This window comes from Triticum dicoccoides, chromosome 1A (genome assembly GCF_002162155.2).
Source record: "Triticum dicoccoides isolate Atlit2015 ecotype Zavitan chromosome 1A, WEW_v2.0, whole genome shotgun sequence".
Lineage (NCBI taxonomy): Eukaryota > Viridiplantae > Streptophyta > Magnoliopsida > Poales > Poaceae > Triticum > Triticum dicoccoides.
This window is the reverse complement of record NC_041380.1, coordinates 25,488,370-25,502,360: the sequence shown is the minus strand read 5'-3', so window position 1 is coordinate 25,502,360 and position 13,991 is coordinate 25,488,370. Positions and strand designations below refer to the sequence as shown.

The window sequence follows — 13,991 nt, the reverse complement described above, 5'->3', positions numbered from 1 at the left end:
GAGATGGAGGGGGTCTCGCCGTCAAAGACACATCTGTTACGGTGCCTCCAGATGGACCACATCGTGAGCACAATCAGCGTGGCAAGGCCCTTGCGAAGGCCAGTAGGTGATCCGATGATGGCCATCGTGCACCATGGAGGAAGTCCTCATCAGCAGAAGGAGGGGGGGGGGGGTAGCACGCACCCAGGCAAGCACGTCGTGCCAAATTTGCCGAGAGAACTTGCACAGTGGAAAGAGACACAAGATACCAGAGAAGTTCAAATAGGAGTAAAGACGTGACCGGAGCTTGAAATCAAATCATCCTGGCATACCCCCTGTGGGGTTACGACCAATAATGAAATGAGAGAGCGCCTTTGCAAAGTGTTCCAGCCGTCCCATAGGTGGGCAGCTACCTGTGTAACTGATGACACGGTCTTTAGTAAATGTGCGCTGTGGATGCATACGAAGGGGCACCACATCAAAAAAATCGTTGCATATGCGTGCCAGTATTTCTGCCTATCTCAAACACTCAGCTTCCTAATATGATCATGACAATGTACTACTGTTTTGGCACCTGAAATCACAAAGCTCAATCATATATGCCCTGTTCAAAGTAGACAAAACACCCAAAACCGTGAACTCCTCCTACTTACATCATCATCAAAGAGCTTGCACACTCCACAGAAATATTAACTGCATGTTTTCGTAACTTGTGCTGTTATAGCTCCCAGCATACTTTTTAAATATAGGGCGTCCTTGTATCAGCACATATCAAGTACTTCCTACAAGGAAGGATCTTGGTAACGGGCAGTATTAAGACAAAATAGTGCTAATAATGCAATTAAGCTGCTTCTGATGATTGGCGTGGAAGTTTCTGCTGATTGTTTATATATAATTATATGTGCAGATAGTCTGTTCATGCTATGAGTCTACATAGATGATATCAAAGCTTGGAAACATGAATTTTGACATCATGATCTACTATGTGTGAACTTGTGGTATAACAGTAACACTTACACTGCAGGTACTGAAATAACAAAATGTACACTTACATTTGCAGGTACTGAAATAACAGAATTTACATAAAAGTGTGCGTTGACATCATGGAGCAAAATATAATTCCTGAGCAGTAGTAGTATGTATCAGATGCAGAGTGGATAGAAGGGAGGGGAGGGATAAAGCTGTGCACTGACATCAAGTTCTCAGTTTTTATTTACTGTTATTTGTCATGGAGTTCTTCATCATTGCAAGTTTTATGTATGTAATCATCAACTCGCTGATTGTTGATAGTATATAGCAAGATAATACATCTGCAGTACTATACTTCATCAAGATCATGGCAATTTTGTATGCCAAGTAATCTTCGTGCATGGGTCTGATTCTTCTTCATTATTGGAGCTTAATTAGTCGGCCTTGTTTGGTGCCAACAAATGTTTCCATCCACATCACTTTTGCGTCGCAAACTATGCAAAAGAAGCTCATTTTCCTAATGTTGGGCCCTGAGGGATTATGTTAACAACTTCCTAGCTAGGGATTAAACTATTTGGCATCTAAGTGAGGATGTTACTAAATCCTAAACCAAGTCCATGTCATCATCATCATCGCAAATAGTACAAAAAAGAATCGCATAGCATCTTCAAAATTTTACTCGTCAGTTTACTAATTTTCTTGTATCAATATGTAGTACCATGCAAAATCGCTTCTAGCACACATTTGCATTAACAGATTCACTCGTACATGGTATAATTCATTCACACAGATGCAAGAAAAGAAGGAAAGCCGTAAAGGAAAGGGGACAGATCAGTGGCGCAAATTCCTGCACCAGCCACGAGCGTTGTGCCAGGATGCGAGCAGCTCGAGTGCCTCCCTCAAGTCATCGCGCGCCACCCCTTCATGAATCATTGAGAGCCTCCTCCTCCGTCGTTTCAGGGTAGAAGACCGGAGATAGCACCGCCGCGCCTCGTGCCCTTGTCCGCGTGCCGCATGCGTGACGTGGGGATTAAGAAAGCAGGACAATATTCCGCCAAGCTAATGATTTCCATCGAGCAGCAGCCGAACTCGCCCGACCACAGCCAGCTCCTGCTCCACTCGGTCCCACGCCGCGTAGCCGCGCTTGAGACCATCATATCATACCGCTTCCTCTCCGTCTCGATGACGCAGAACCAGCAACCCAATCCTCGCCGGCACAGGGGCACCACGGCACGCACGCGCACCAGGACGCCAGGAAGACCCGCCCTCGCCGCCAACGCGTCGGGCATGCTGGATGTCGGAAAGGAAGGAAGCGGCGCACACGATCCGGAAGCACTTCCGTCACTTCCTGGCGCAAGCCGCGGAGCGCACGGCCGTGACGCCATTGTGTCTCCTCCTTGCTCATCGCCGGTGACGAGACACCCTTGAAGCTTGGGCTGCCCACAGCCTGGTCCACTTCCCCCACACTCCCTCACCCCCGCGCACACCTGCCTCCTCATTCATCTTCCTCCATGCACCCCCTCCTTCACGGGCGGACGCCTGCGAGGTGGCAAACGGAGCGGAAGCGAGAGACCATGACCACGGAGAAGAGAAAGGAAACCTTTTTATAGATGCATATGGCGGTGGAGGATTCGACCAGTCTTCTGGAACCACCGCGATCATCGAGGGCGGAGACATCGAGAAGAAGAGATAAGGAAGAAGAAGGAAACGGTGGGAAGATTAACAAAAATCAAACATGATTAACATCTAACCCGCATGAGACGGCATGTCCGCAATCTTTGACCAGCTGAAGCACGTGACCATCCAAAGAAGAACCGCCAGACAAACGTAGCCAATCACATCGGACAAATAGTAACACAGCAGCAGCAGCAGCAAGCAGGGGCGGAGCTGGGCCCCGGGCACCTAGGGCCCAGGCCCGGGGCGTGGAAAATCTAACAGGCTATAAATATGTAGTTTTTTCTGCAGGCCCGGGGTTTAGCCCAGTCAAAAGAAAGGAGACCCAAGGCCTGATGGGCTGGCTCACCTAAAACGCATGCACGATCAATCTCCAGCGCTCCCCACGACGTACGATCTAACTCCCACATAGGCACACGAGCTGTCAGCGCTCACACCGCTACCGCCGATCTAACTCGCACACACGATCAATCTCCAGCGCTTGCACCGCCGCCTCTAATGGCCGCCGTGGCATCGTCCACCGGCTGCCTCCGCCCACCCACTGCACCCACAGTCCCACTTCCCCCTGCTCCCGGCCACCGCCCTCCTGGCTCCTGCGCGTCGTTCGCCCGCGAGAGGCGCACCATCTCCTGCTGGCTGCTTGACTTACGCAGCTTGGTATTTTTATTTGATGCTTTTCTCGGTTTCCCCTGATGGTTTCCACTTGTATCGTGTTCTACAAATATCAATTGATCTCTGTGTTCCTAAAATTTAATAATTGAAATAATGTGTGTATGTGTGCGCTTGTGTATGTATCCCAGTAATTTCTGTAGGGTAGTGTTGAACTTAAATGGATGTAATTGCCAATTTCATTTCATATATTATATAGAGAAAAAAAGATGGAGAGATTTTTTTCACCCGTGTCTGCAACAGGGGTGTTAACACCTATCATTTCAGATGGACAGAATTGGGCTTTTAACTCGTCGAACTGGTAAGATTTTAGATTTGTATCGATGATAATAGTTTCACTTGATGTTTTTTTATGATATTATACACATTTTTAATGCCTTGAAGGTGGTGGTTCTTCTAGCATTAATAAGTTATGGAATGCACCGATGAAGTAATCAATTGAATTGGTATTTGTTTGTATTCTCATATTACCATCTGTACTTCTGCCATGTTTTATCTATTTTTTGGATCATTAACCATCAAGTTTAAGTTGTAGATTTATTGGGAAATTAAAATTTATTTTGTATGCTTTCGCATCAGGTATTTTTTAAAATGATATGAGGTAGTTTTAAGTGCCAAAGTTTTTGCATGTCGTCGATAAAAAAAATTAGGCTCGGGGTTTGCATCATTCCTGGCTCTGCCACTGCCAGCAAGGGACAACGCATGTTGGTCCATGCATAATGCATATGCAGCCGCTCGCGCGTGCGGACGCCCAAGCAGAAGAGTCAAACCAACAGAAACATCCCATGTGCAGAAAAGGACAACAGAGCATATGCACCATCGCTAGAGAAAACAAACACGAAAACTCCCGAATCACCTGATCACCGCTGCCGGCAGTTCCGATTGGTCATCTACCCAGACACGCGGCATGTCCACACTCGACCGCATGCATGCACCGCTGAAATGACTACGTACTTCTCTCGCCTCGCACATACACGTAGACGCACACCGCCAACAATGCTTTGCACATCTCTCCCCGACATATGTGCTTCTCATGCCATGCAAACACCCACATACACTTTTCCTACCACATATACCCAGGGCATTGCACGCTAGAGCGGCACATACAAAAGGAAGGAAGATTGAAAAGCCCCATGCTCAAACAGCCTACACGCTAGAACGGGGATCAGAAAGATTAAAAAGCTGCATGCTCTAGCAGCTTCCATGACAGAACGACACCCAAAAGAAAACCAAGATGCTAGAGTCACACGGTAATGAAGCAAACACGTTCAAATTTTTTGCAAAACAAACGTACAACCACACATGATTTTCTATCACGCCATATCCCAAAGAAATGCACGCGTCAAGAGCCCGAATGGCCATAGGTCGTTTTCAACCAAGTGGTGAATCGTGGGAAGGTAAACTTCCCCGATATAGAGGCTTGGCTATTTTGTCGATGCAAGGACTGCAATTGAAGAAAATTAAAGAAGCAGACACGAGAAGTTTGGTGAAGCAATGAAGTCTACGCATACATGCTGACTATAAATAACTAGTTTCCTCATGCAGCAGAAGCAAGTGTGTCATTGTGAGACAACCGTGTAGAATATGAATAAGTCTATGGAGAAAGCGAAAATTACAAACACGCATAAGTGGAACTCGTAGTTGAATGGGGTATATTTCAGAAATGGGATGCATTGGAAATTTGCGCTAGAGGTCAAAGCGGGACTTGTCATGATTCATTCCGGCTACAGGTTGAGCTTTGACAGGATGGCGGAGTTTGTCTCTGCGGTGGGTAGGCAGAGCTTTGGCCTAGCAGACGAACAAGGCAAACGCTATTGAGACTGTGGGCAAATTATCTCGTCTACCAGCTACATCATCAACATGTTTATGCTATTCTTTGCTCTAACAAATATCCAAGCTGGTGTCGACATTCCAGCCACATGTCGTCTCACTACTAGGGAAAAGGCTACTAGCAGCGCGGGTAAAATGGCGACTAGTAGCGCAGGTACTCGCGCTACAGCTAAAAGTTAGTAGTAGCATGGGTCGAACCCGCGCTACTACTAACTTTGTTAGTAGCAGCTAGGGTTCAATCCGCGCTACTGCTATTATGAACCGCGCTACTACTAATGAAATAGTAGTAGCGTATCTATTGTCCCAACGCTACTAGTATCCTAAATACTAGTAGCGCGCCATTTTGTCCCCACGCCACTACTAACTTATTAGGAATTAAAAAAAATAAAATCAACCAAATTCATTCTATCACATAGTTGTCGTATCTTCTCCAGTTCCTCATTGTAGCAGCAACTCATGTATAATTTCATTCTATCGCACAATTGCATAAGCAACTACGTTCCTCCTTGTAGCAGCAACTCATGTATAATTCCATTCTATCGCACAGTTACATAAGCAACTACCTACGTAAGTTGTTATGGCCCAATCCAAAAATTGGACCACTCGTCAATGTACGTTCCTCCTTGTAGCTGCGACGAAACACATTGGATAGCCTCGAAGAGCCACACATGACTGACGGCAGCCGCCGCCTTGAGTTGCAACGCAGTCACGTCCCTCGCTCTGGCCCTCAGCTCCAACTGGACCGGTCGATGTCGTCCTTGTGCCTCACCACCAGCGGACGGAGGAAGCCATCGTACACGTGCCCCGCTCCCCGCACTCTGAAACCCAAACATCATTAAGATTCAGATTCAGAATTGGCCACATATCGAATCAAGTATATCTGAATGTTGATCATCTCTCGGGCTCGGGGTGTCTGGTCGACTGCTTACCCGTGTGCTGGGGTGACAGAGGTAGAGAACGAGCAGCAGCTTCGCTTCTCTGTACATCGGCAGCCACGACACCGTCCAGTCCACGAACCTCTCAACGACCGTCATCGTTGCTACCAGAACCCTGCAGCATTACAAACAAAGGTTCAGAAACTTCAGATTTTTCAGAAGAATGGCACAGAAAAACAACGCGGTACATGTAGATGCCCCTACGCCAACATGTGATTTGCTTGTAAACATCTAAGTCCTGTACGCCAACTCTGACTGTGGTCAGGTATCGATCAGCACTGTATGTGACTCACATGTCAGCATCTATTAGCTAGGAAATATGACTACGGGTCAACCAACAAATAAAACAGGGTACCAACCATACACTCTTCCTGTCAGGTTTTTCTTTTGTTTGCATGGTGCTTGCATTTGGCCTTTTGTCTTGAGCATGAAAACACTAGAAATGATTTACCATATATAGTCGTGTTACAGAATGCTAATAGATGGCTGGGTGGCTGCATGTACAGTAGTATCCAACTTACGGTCGTGGCCCATATATCTTGATCTGCCGGACATGGGTGTCCCTCCCATTCAGGTGATTGGCCAACACCGCGATTTGGAGCATAAATGTATGAATAAATGTTTCTCTGCACAAATATGCCAAGAAAAAGAATCATGCAACTGTCTGCAAAGGCAGTAAAACTAAGCACTGCGATCCAAACAATATCATTCTTATATTAGTTCTGAAATCCTCACATATTTCTAAAGTGTACTCGTAGGCAAATTATATGTCAAATTGGAAGCTAATGGCATATTACAACACTGAAATGAGTTAGGTGAACATATCAGATATTCTTGCAAAATTGTCAAAGCCTAACGAAAATTCAGCTGCTAGCAAGACAACATTAATAACATAGTAAACCATGAAATTTATGCAAGCAGTGGCCTGCACAGCCAGTGTGCTGAAAATATGAATCATCTAACATGTTGACATGGAGTTTAATTATTACAGGAACTGCAAACATAAATCCATATATAGTAATGTCATCGGATGTCCTGAAATTTCAATGCCTAGAGGAAGGAAAATAAAGGCATCATAGGCCTGACATGATTAAGTTACAAAAATCCATACCGGGGATCAGTGCCAGATAATGATATATGAACCCATCCTACTGGCTTCAAAAGGTCCACCGTTTTAATTTCCTGGAAGCATGGTAAATATAGTGGCTCATTATTTCAGATCAAAGACAATATTATCACTGTAAATTTGAATTTTCAAGGATTGGTTCAGTGTTCACTGGACAAGTATGCACAATGCATAGGAATTGCAGAAAGAGATCAAGTTTCCCAATCAATATTTCAATAAGGTAATCCTATGATAGTCTTCTTCTTCTTTTTTGCCGGAATCCTATGATATGTCAGAATATGATGCGACAATAAGGTAGTGAAATCCATGACTACAACACATCACATCAGAACATGCTGTAGCCCCCAGCTTCGGAAACCCGAATGCACAGACCAGACTATTTCTTAGTTTGGTACAAGATCAGGACCATGATGAGAAACTGAACTGAAAGGGGCAGGCATCAAATGCCAACAACATTTGCAGAATGCTCTCACCATCAAGCACAGATCATCATAAGTTATAATTCAGAGATGCGTGCGTGCGTGCTCTCACTGGGCGCCTCACTGCTATGTTCAGAAACGAGGTGTTACCTTGAGATTGTGGAAGTCGTCGCCGGCCCGGATGGAGATCTTGCTGGGCGTGTAGCTCTCGTCCAGCTTAAAATCCACGTAGAGCACAACAAGCTGAAACCCCCCAGCAACAAACAAATTCAGAAACAGAAAAAGGATCACGCGCCATCCAAACCAAATTGAGCGGGAGCAGCTCGGCGACTCATAGCGCTCACCTGCAGCTGCACCTTCTTCTGGAACTGGATGTTGACCAGGTGCGGTTGCGCGCCGTCCGACCTGACAAAAATAAAATCCACCACCGACGGCGGCTCGGTTCAGCCTGTGATTCCGCGAGATAGAACGAGGAGAGATTTCGACGGGGAGGATGGGTGCGGGGCGCTGACTGCCAGTAGGTGTCGAGGCTGTCGTCGCGGCTGGAGGCGACGCCGTTGCCGGGCTTGCAGGAGCTGACGCTCCAGGCCGCCGTCTTGGCCATCTCCCGCATGTCACCCTCCACCGTCAGCTCCGGGCATCCCTTCAGCCGCCCCGCCGCCGGCACCACCAGCGGCGCGAGACGGGGAGCGGCGGGCGCGCGGCCGCCGGCGTGGCGCACGCGGCGAGGGGCATGGGGGCGGACGGACGGAGGAGAGGAGGTGGAAGGGAGGCCGGCGGCGAGTGGGTTGGGAGAGGAGAGGAGGTTGGGGATAAGGATCGGGCTGCGTGGTTTTTTTTTGAGACAGACGGGGGTAGGTGGTGTGGGACGGTTGGTAGGGTGGGAGGTGGTGGTGGGGTGGACACGCTTAGTAGTAGCGTGGGGGTCTTACCTGCGCTACTACTACTTACTTAGTAGTAGCGCTGGTTTTATACCCCCCGCTACTACTATGGCCTATCCCGGGAGTATTACTGGAGACCATTTAGTAGCAGCGCGGGTTTATACCCCTCGCTACTACTATCAACTTAGTAGTAGCGTGATTTTTATACCCCTCGCTACTACTAATTAGCAGTAGCGCCCATTTTTAAACCGCGCTATTGATAGAGATTTTTTACAGTACCCCGAAATAAACATAGACCGTACATTTCTCTTGATCCAGTGGACAGTATTGCTTGGTACTCCATCACTCATCCAACGGAGTACTAAGTTAAAAATACTGGAGTACCTTGATTTAAGGGGCAAAACCGTAATCATATATATAACATTCTAATATTATTTCATATTCGTGGTTCCCCTTGTAACCTCTCATGTATTCTGGCGTCTATTTTTTTCAATTACAAGCAAAACGTAGTGTATTAATATGCACACAGCGCCGGAGATGCCGGGATGAGCCCATGCCGGCGGGCTATGCACGTCCTTCGTAGGTGAGTAACGGGAAAGCATCTGCGTCTGGGACGAGCCGAAACAAGATCTACTGATAAACTTCTGTGTATAAGGTTTTTTCTAGTAGTGTTTAGTTGAGACGCTCTTGGAAGGCGCGACACAGGCAGAATGCCGACCAAAACAAGTCCTACGGTCATCATTAGGGCGAGTAGTTAGCCAAATGAACCAAAGTACTATGATGCTAAATTTCTTGTCTCACTTTTTCCACAAGCAACAACAGACAGGTGTTTGTGTACTATGCAATGCAATACATCGGAATCAACTCATAGGATGTGGACATGCCGACTACAACGATGTCGCACATACTGTATATTCTAGATTTTGAATATTTGATATGCATTATTACATACACATTGCATATACAAACATATCACCCGCTTGTGCATGCTTGGTTGCACAAACATTCAGTGGGATGTACGTCTCGTCAAGTGACTCGCCCATGCACGATTCAGGAGATGTCACGTGTGTTCTGGCTACTTAAGCACACCCACCTCAACGGCAGGAGGGACGGTTGCTGCGAAGAGTTCACGTTGAAATTCTGTCTACATGTTGATTTGCAATGAAGACAAACTTTACCATGAACAATGGCCTAATTAATGATGGAGGTCTAGCATATGTAGTATTTTCAGTTGTAATGCACGTACTCATAATTTGAGCCACTTGTGCATTACGAGTGGTCGTCGGTATTGCAATTCCCTTGGCACCGTGCTTCAGGCAGGTCTTGAGTTTTTACTACTTATCAACATCTTCATTCCGTACATTATCCAACACAATAAGGTACCTCTTCCCACTTCCTTTCTTCTAAAGTTGCTGCAATGCCTTTTCATGATTAATCTCATTGGCTAATAGATGTTGCTTGCAAACTTAACAATGTCAAAATCATCAGACACCCACCACCACCTCTGGAGCTGGAAATACTCCTGGATTTCTGGGTCATTGTAGACAAGCCGAGCAAAGGTGTTCTCGCTCAGCCCACCCATTCGAACAATGGAAGGGTGATGCGATCCCTGTCACTAGCTTGACAAGTCAATATACTCATGATCTTGTGACGCCCGGATAATCATGCTATAGTAATCTCACGTTAATGATGGCACGTCACCTCTGTCACTGTAATTAATCTCGGTTTAATTCAAAACCGTTTCAAATTTAAATCCTAAATAAGTCAAACGACAAAAGTTTTCAAATATTAAAATAAAAATGTTCGGGCTATGTCAATTATTGCATCGGTAATTATGATGAAGTAAACACAATTTTATAATATGCCAAAATACTTTTAAATGAATTAAAACAGAAAAAAATAATGAAAGAAAATACAAAGGTTAAAAGAAAACAGAAAACAAAACTAAAAAAAAGAAGACAAGAGACAAAAGAAAAGAACCCCTCTCCCTGGGCCGAATGGCCCAGCTAGCTACAGGCTGGCCCGGCCGGACCGGCCCACCCCACCTCACCTACTAACCCCCAGGGGACACCAAACCCTAACCCACTCCTCCCACTCCCCACGTCTCTCAACTCCTCGTTCCGATCTGGATCAGGGACGAGCGCCCCCTCCCCCAATCGACGAGCGCCCCCTTCCCACCCCTCTGCCGCACGCCCTTGAGGGCGCTGCCGCCCTGCCCCTACCTCGCTAACGCCGCCTCCCCACCAGACCAGGGCCACCGGACCGCCTCTCCGCCGGAACGATCCGCCTCGACCTCGTCTCCTCCCCACCGCGTGACGTCCCCATCCTCCTCGCCGGACTCCATCGTCGTCGTCCTCTCCGTCGTCGCCTCGTCCCCGCCATCGCCGACCGCCTCCCCGGTCCCTCCCCGAGCCGACTTAAGCACAACTACAGGGCCCCGGTGAGGCCTCGTCCGCCCTTGCTCCATTCCCCTTTGCTCCGGTCGCCGTAGGCCGCCCCACCGCCCGTGATGCGCTCACCCCTCCGTAGCCGCGTCCGTGCCCACGCAGCGGCCATCCCGTGCGTGCCCCGGGGGTCCCCAGCCCGTGCTCCCCGCGCGACACACCCCCTGCTCCTGACTGCGCCAACACGCGCAGAAGGGCCCGCCCCCGCGCGCCCCGCCGGCTCGCCCGGTGCCGCTTGGCCCCAGGCCGCTCACCGCCGCCGCCCCCGCGGTGCCCCACCGTCGGTGCCTGGGACCGCCCCATCGGGCGCCCGTAACCGCCCGCACACTCACGGGGCTCCGCCCCAGCAACCACGCCCGAACCCGATATGCCCCTCTGGACCAATGACAAACGGGGCCCACACCCCTGAGAACGAAAATTAAAAAGAAAGATTTAATAAAAAACATATAAATAAATAAAATAATTAAAATATTAATTAGTTATTTAATTAAAGAATTAATTAACTTAATTAATCCTGATTAGATTAACCTAATCACCTAGTTTAGTTAATTAATCTGTTAGGTTAGTTAACAGTCAATGACATGCGGGACCCACACGTCAGTTGGCCAGTCAACACCTCTGTTGACTGCTGACGTCATGATGACGTCAGCAAACACTATTCTGAATAATGTTGTTTTAAAATAATTAAATAAATGTTAAAAATGATTTGAATCTTTTAAAATTAATATATAATAATCCGTAACTCGGATGAAAAAACTTTGTACATGAAAGCTGCTCAGAACGACGAGACGAATCCGGATACGCAGCCCATTCGTCCGCCACACATCTCTAACATATCAAACACGCAACTTTCCCCCTCCGGTTCATCTGTCTGAAAACGCGAAACCCCGGGGATACTTTCCCGGTTGTTTCCCCCTTCACCGGTTTCACCTCATACCGCGTTAGGGCACCCCTAGCACCGATACTTGTCATGTCATGCATCGCTATGCATCTGTTTGCTTAAATATTTATTGTTTCTTCCCCCTCTTCTCTCGCTAGACACCGAGACCGACGACGCTGCTAGCCAGTACGACTACGGAGTTGACGACCTCTCTCTCTTGCCAGAGCAACCAGGCAAGCCCCCCCTTGATCACCAGATATCGCCTATTCTACTCTATACTGCTTGCATTAGAGTAGTGTAGCATGTTACTGCTTTCCGTTATACCTATCCTGATGCATAGCATGTCCTTGCTACTACTGTTGTTACTTTTACCTGCAATCCTACATGCTTAATATAGGATGCTAGTATTTCCATCTGTGGCCCTACATTCTTGTCCGTCTGCTGTGCTATACTATCGGGCCGTGATCACTCGGGAGGTGATCACGGGTATATACTTATACTTATACATGATACATGTGGTGACTAAAGTCGGGTCGGCTTGTGGAGCACCCGCGAGTGATTCACGGATTGGGGGCTGAAAGGACCCTTGTCCCGACGGCCCTCTGGATGGATCTTTGTGGCGGAGCGACAGGGCAGGTTGAGACCGCCTAGGAGAGAGGTGGGCCTGGCCCTGTTCGGCGCTCGCGGATACTTAACACGCTTAACGAGATCTTGGTATTTGATCTGAGTCTGGCCATTTGGTCTATACGCACTAACCAACTACGCGGGAACAGTTATGGGCACTCGACGTCGTGGTATCAGCCGAAGCACTTCATGACGTCAGCGACTGAGCGGCGCGCGCCGGATTGGACTGGAACGCCTGCTAGGCTAGGTCTGCTTCCGGCCGCGTTCGCAACGTGCAGGTGTGGTAAGGGCGATGGGCCCAGACCCCTGTGCTCTTAGGTTTAGACCAGCGTGCTGACCTCTCTGGTGTGCCTAGGTGGGGCTGCGACGTGTTGATCTTCCGCGGCCGGGCATGACCCAGAAAAGTGTGTCCGGCCAAATGGGATCAAGCGTGTTGGGTTATGTGGTGCACCCCTGCAGGGAAGTTAATCTATTCGAATAGCCGTGATCTTCGGTAACAGGATGACTTGGAGTTGTACCTTGACCTTATGTCAACTAGAACCGGATACTTAACAAAACACACCCTTCCAAGTGCCAGTTACAACCCAGTGGTCGCTCTCTCTCAGGGTTACGAGGAGGGGATCGCCGGGTAGGATTATTGCTATGTGATGCTACTTGGAGGACTTCAGTCTACCCTCTTCTACATGTTGCAAGACGGAGGCTGCCAGAAGCGTAGTCTTCGACAGGATTAGATATCCCCCTCTTATTCTGGCATTCTGCAGTTCAGTCCACTGATATGACCCTTTACAGATATATCCATGCATATGTAGTGTAGCTCCTTGCTTGCGAGTACTTTGGATGAGTACTCACGGTTGCCTTGTTCCCCCTTTCCCCCCTTTTTCTTTACCCGGTTGCTGCGACTAGTCGATGGAGCCCAGGAGCCAGACGCCACCGTCGATGACGACTACTACACTGGAGGCGCCTACTACTACTACTTGCAGCCCGTGGACGACGACCAGGAGTAGTTAGTGTTGGGGAACGTAGTAATTTCAAAAAATTTCCTACGCACACGCAAGATCATGGTGAAGCATAGCAACGAGAGGGGAGAGTGTTGTCCATGTACCCTCGTAGACCGAAAGCAGAAGAGTTATTACAACGCGGTTGATGTAGTCGTACGTCTTCACGATCCGACCGATCCAAGTACCGAATGTACGGCACCTCCGTGTTCTGCACACGTTCAGCTCGATGACGATCCCCGGACTCCGATCCAGCAGGGTGTCGGGGATGAGTTCCGTCAGCCCGACGGCGTGGTGACGATGATGATGTTCTACCGGCACGGGGCTTCGCCTAAACTCCGCGACGATATGACCGAGGTGGAATATGGTGGAGGGGGGCACCGCACACGGCTAAGGAACGATCACGATGATCAACTTGTGTGTTCTAGGGTGCCCCCCTGCCCCCGTATATAAAGGAGGGAGGGGGAGGTGCGGCCGGCTCTAGGAGGAGGCGCGCCGGAGGAGTCCTACTCCCACCGGGAGTAGGACTCCCCCTTTTCCTAGTTGGACTAGGACTTGGGGGGGAA

At 48.4% G+C, this 13,991-nt stretch overlaps 1 protein-coding gene across 1 annotated transcript; it reads right to left on the bottom strand.

Annotated features, from left to right (window-relative positions):
- Positions 1–5,520: 5,520 nt before the first annotated feature.
- On the bottom strand, positions 5,521–10,949 carry LOC119350316. The gene is made up of 8 exons (XM_037618210.1): positions 10,705–10,949; positions 8,114–8,425; positions 7,946–8,006; positions 7,752–7,844; positions 7,168–7,238; positions 6,578–6,682; positions 6,051–6,171; positions 5,521–5,939 (listed from the first exon to the last, which is right to left on the bottom strand). The coding sequence occupies exons 1-8, from the start codon at positions 10,947–10,949 to the stop codon at positions 5,697–5,699; spliced, it is 1,251 nt and encodes a 416-aa protein (XP_037474107.1). The 3' UTR covers positions 5,521–5,696.
- Positions 10,950–13,991: the final 3,042 nt, after the last annotated feature.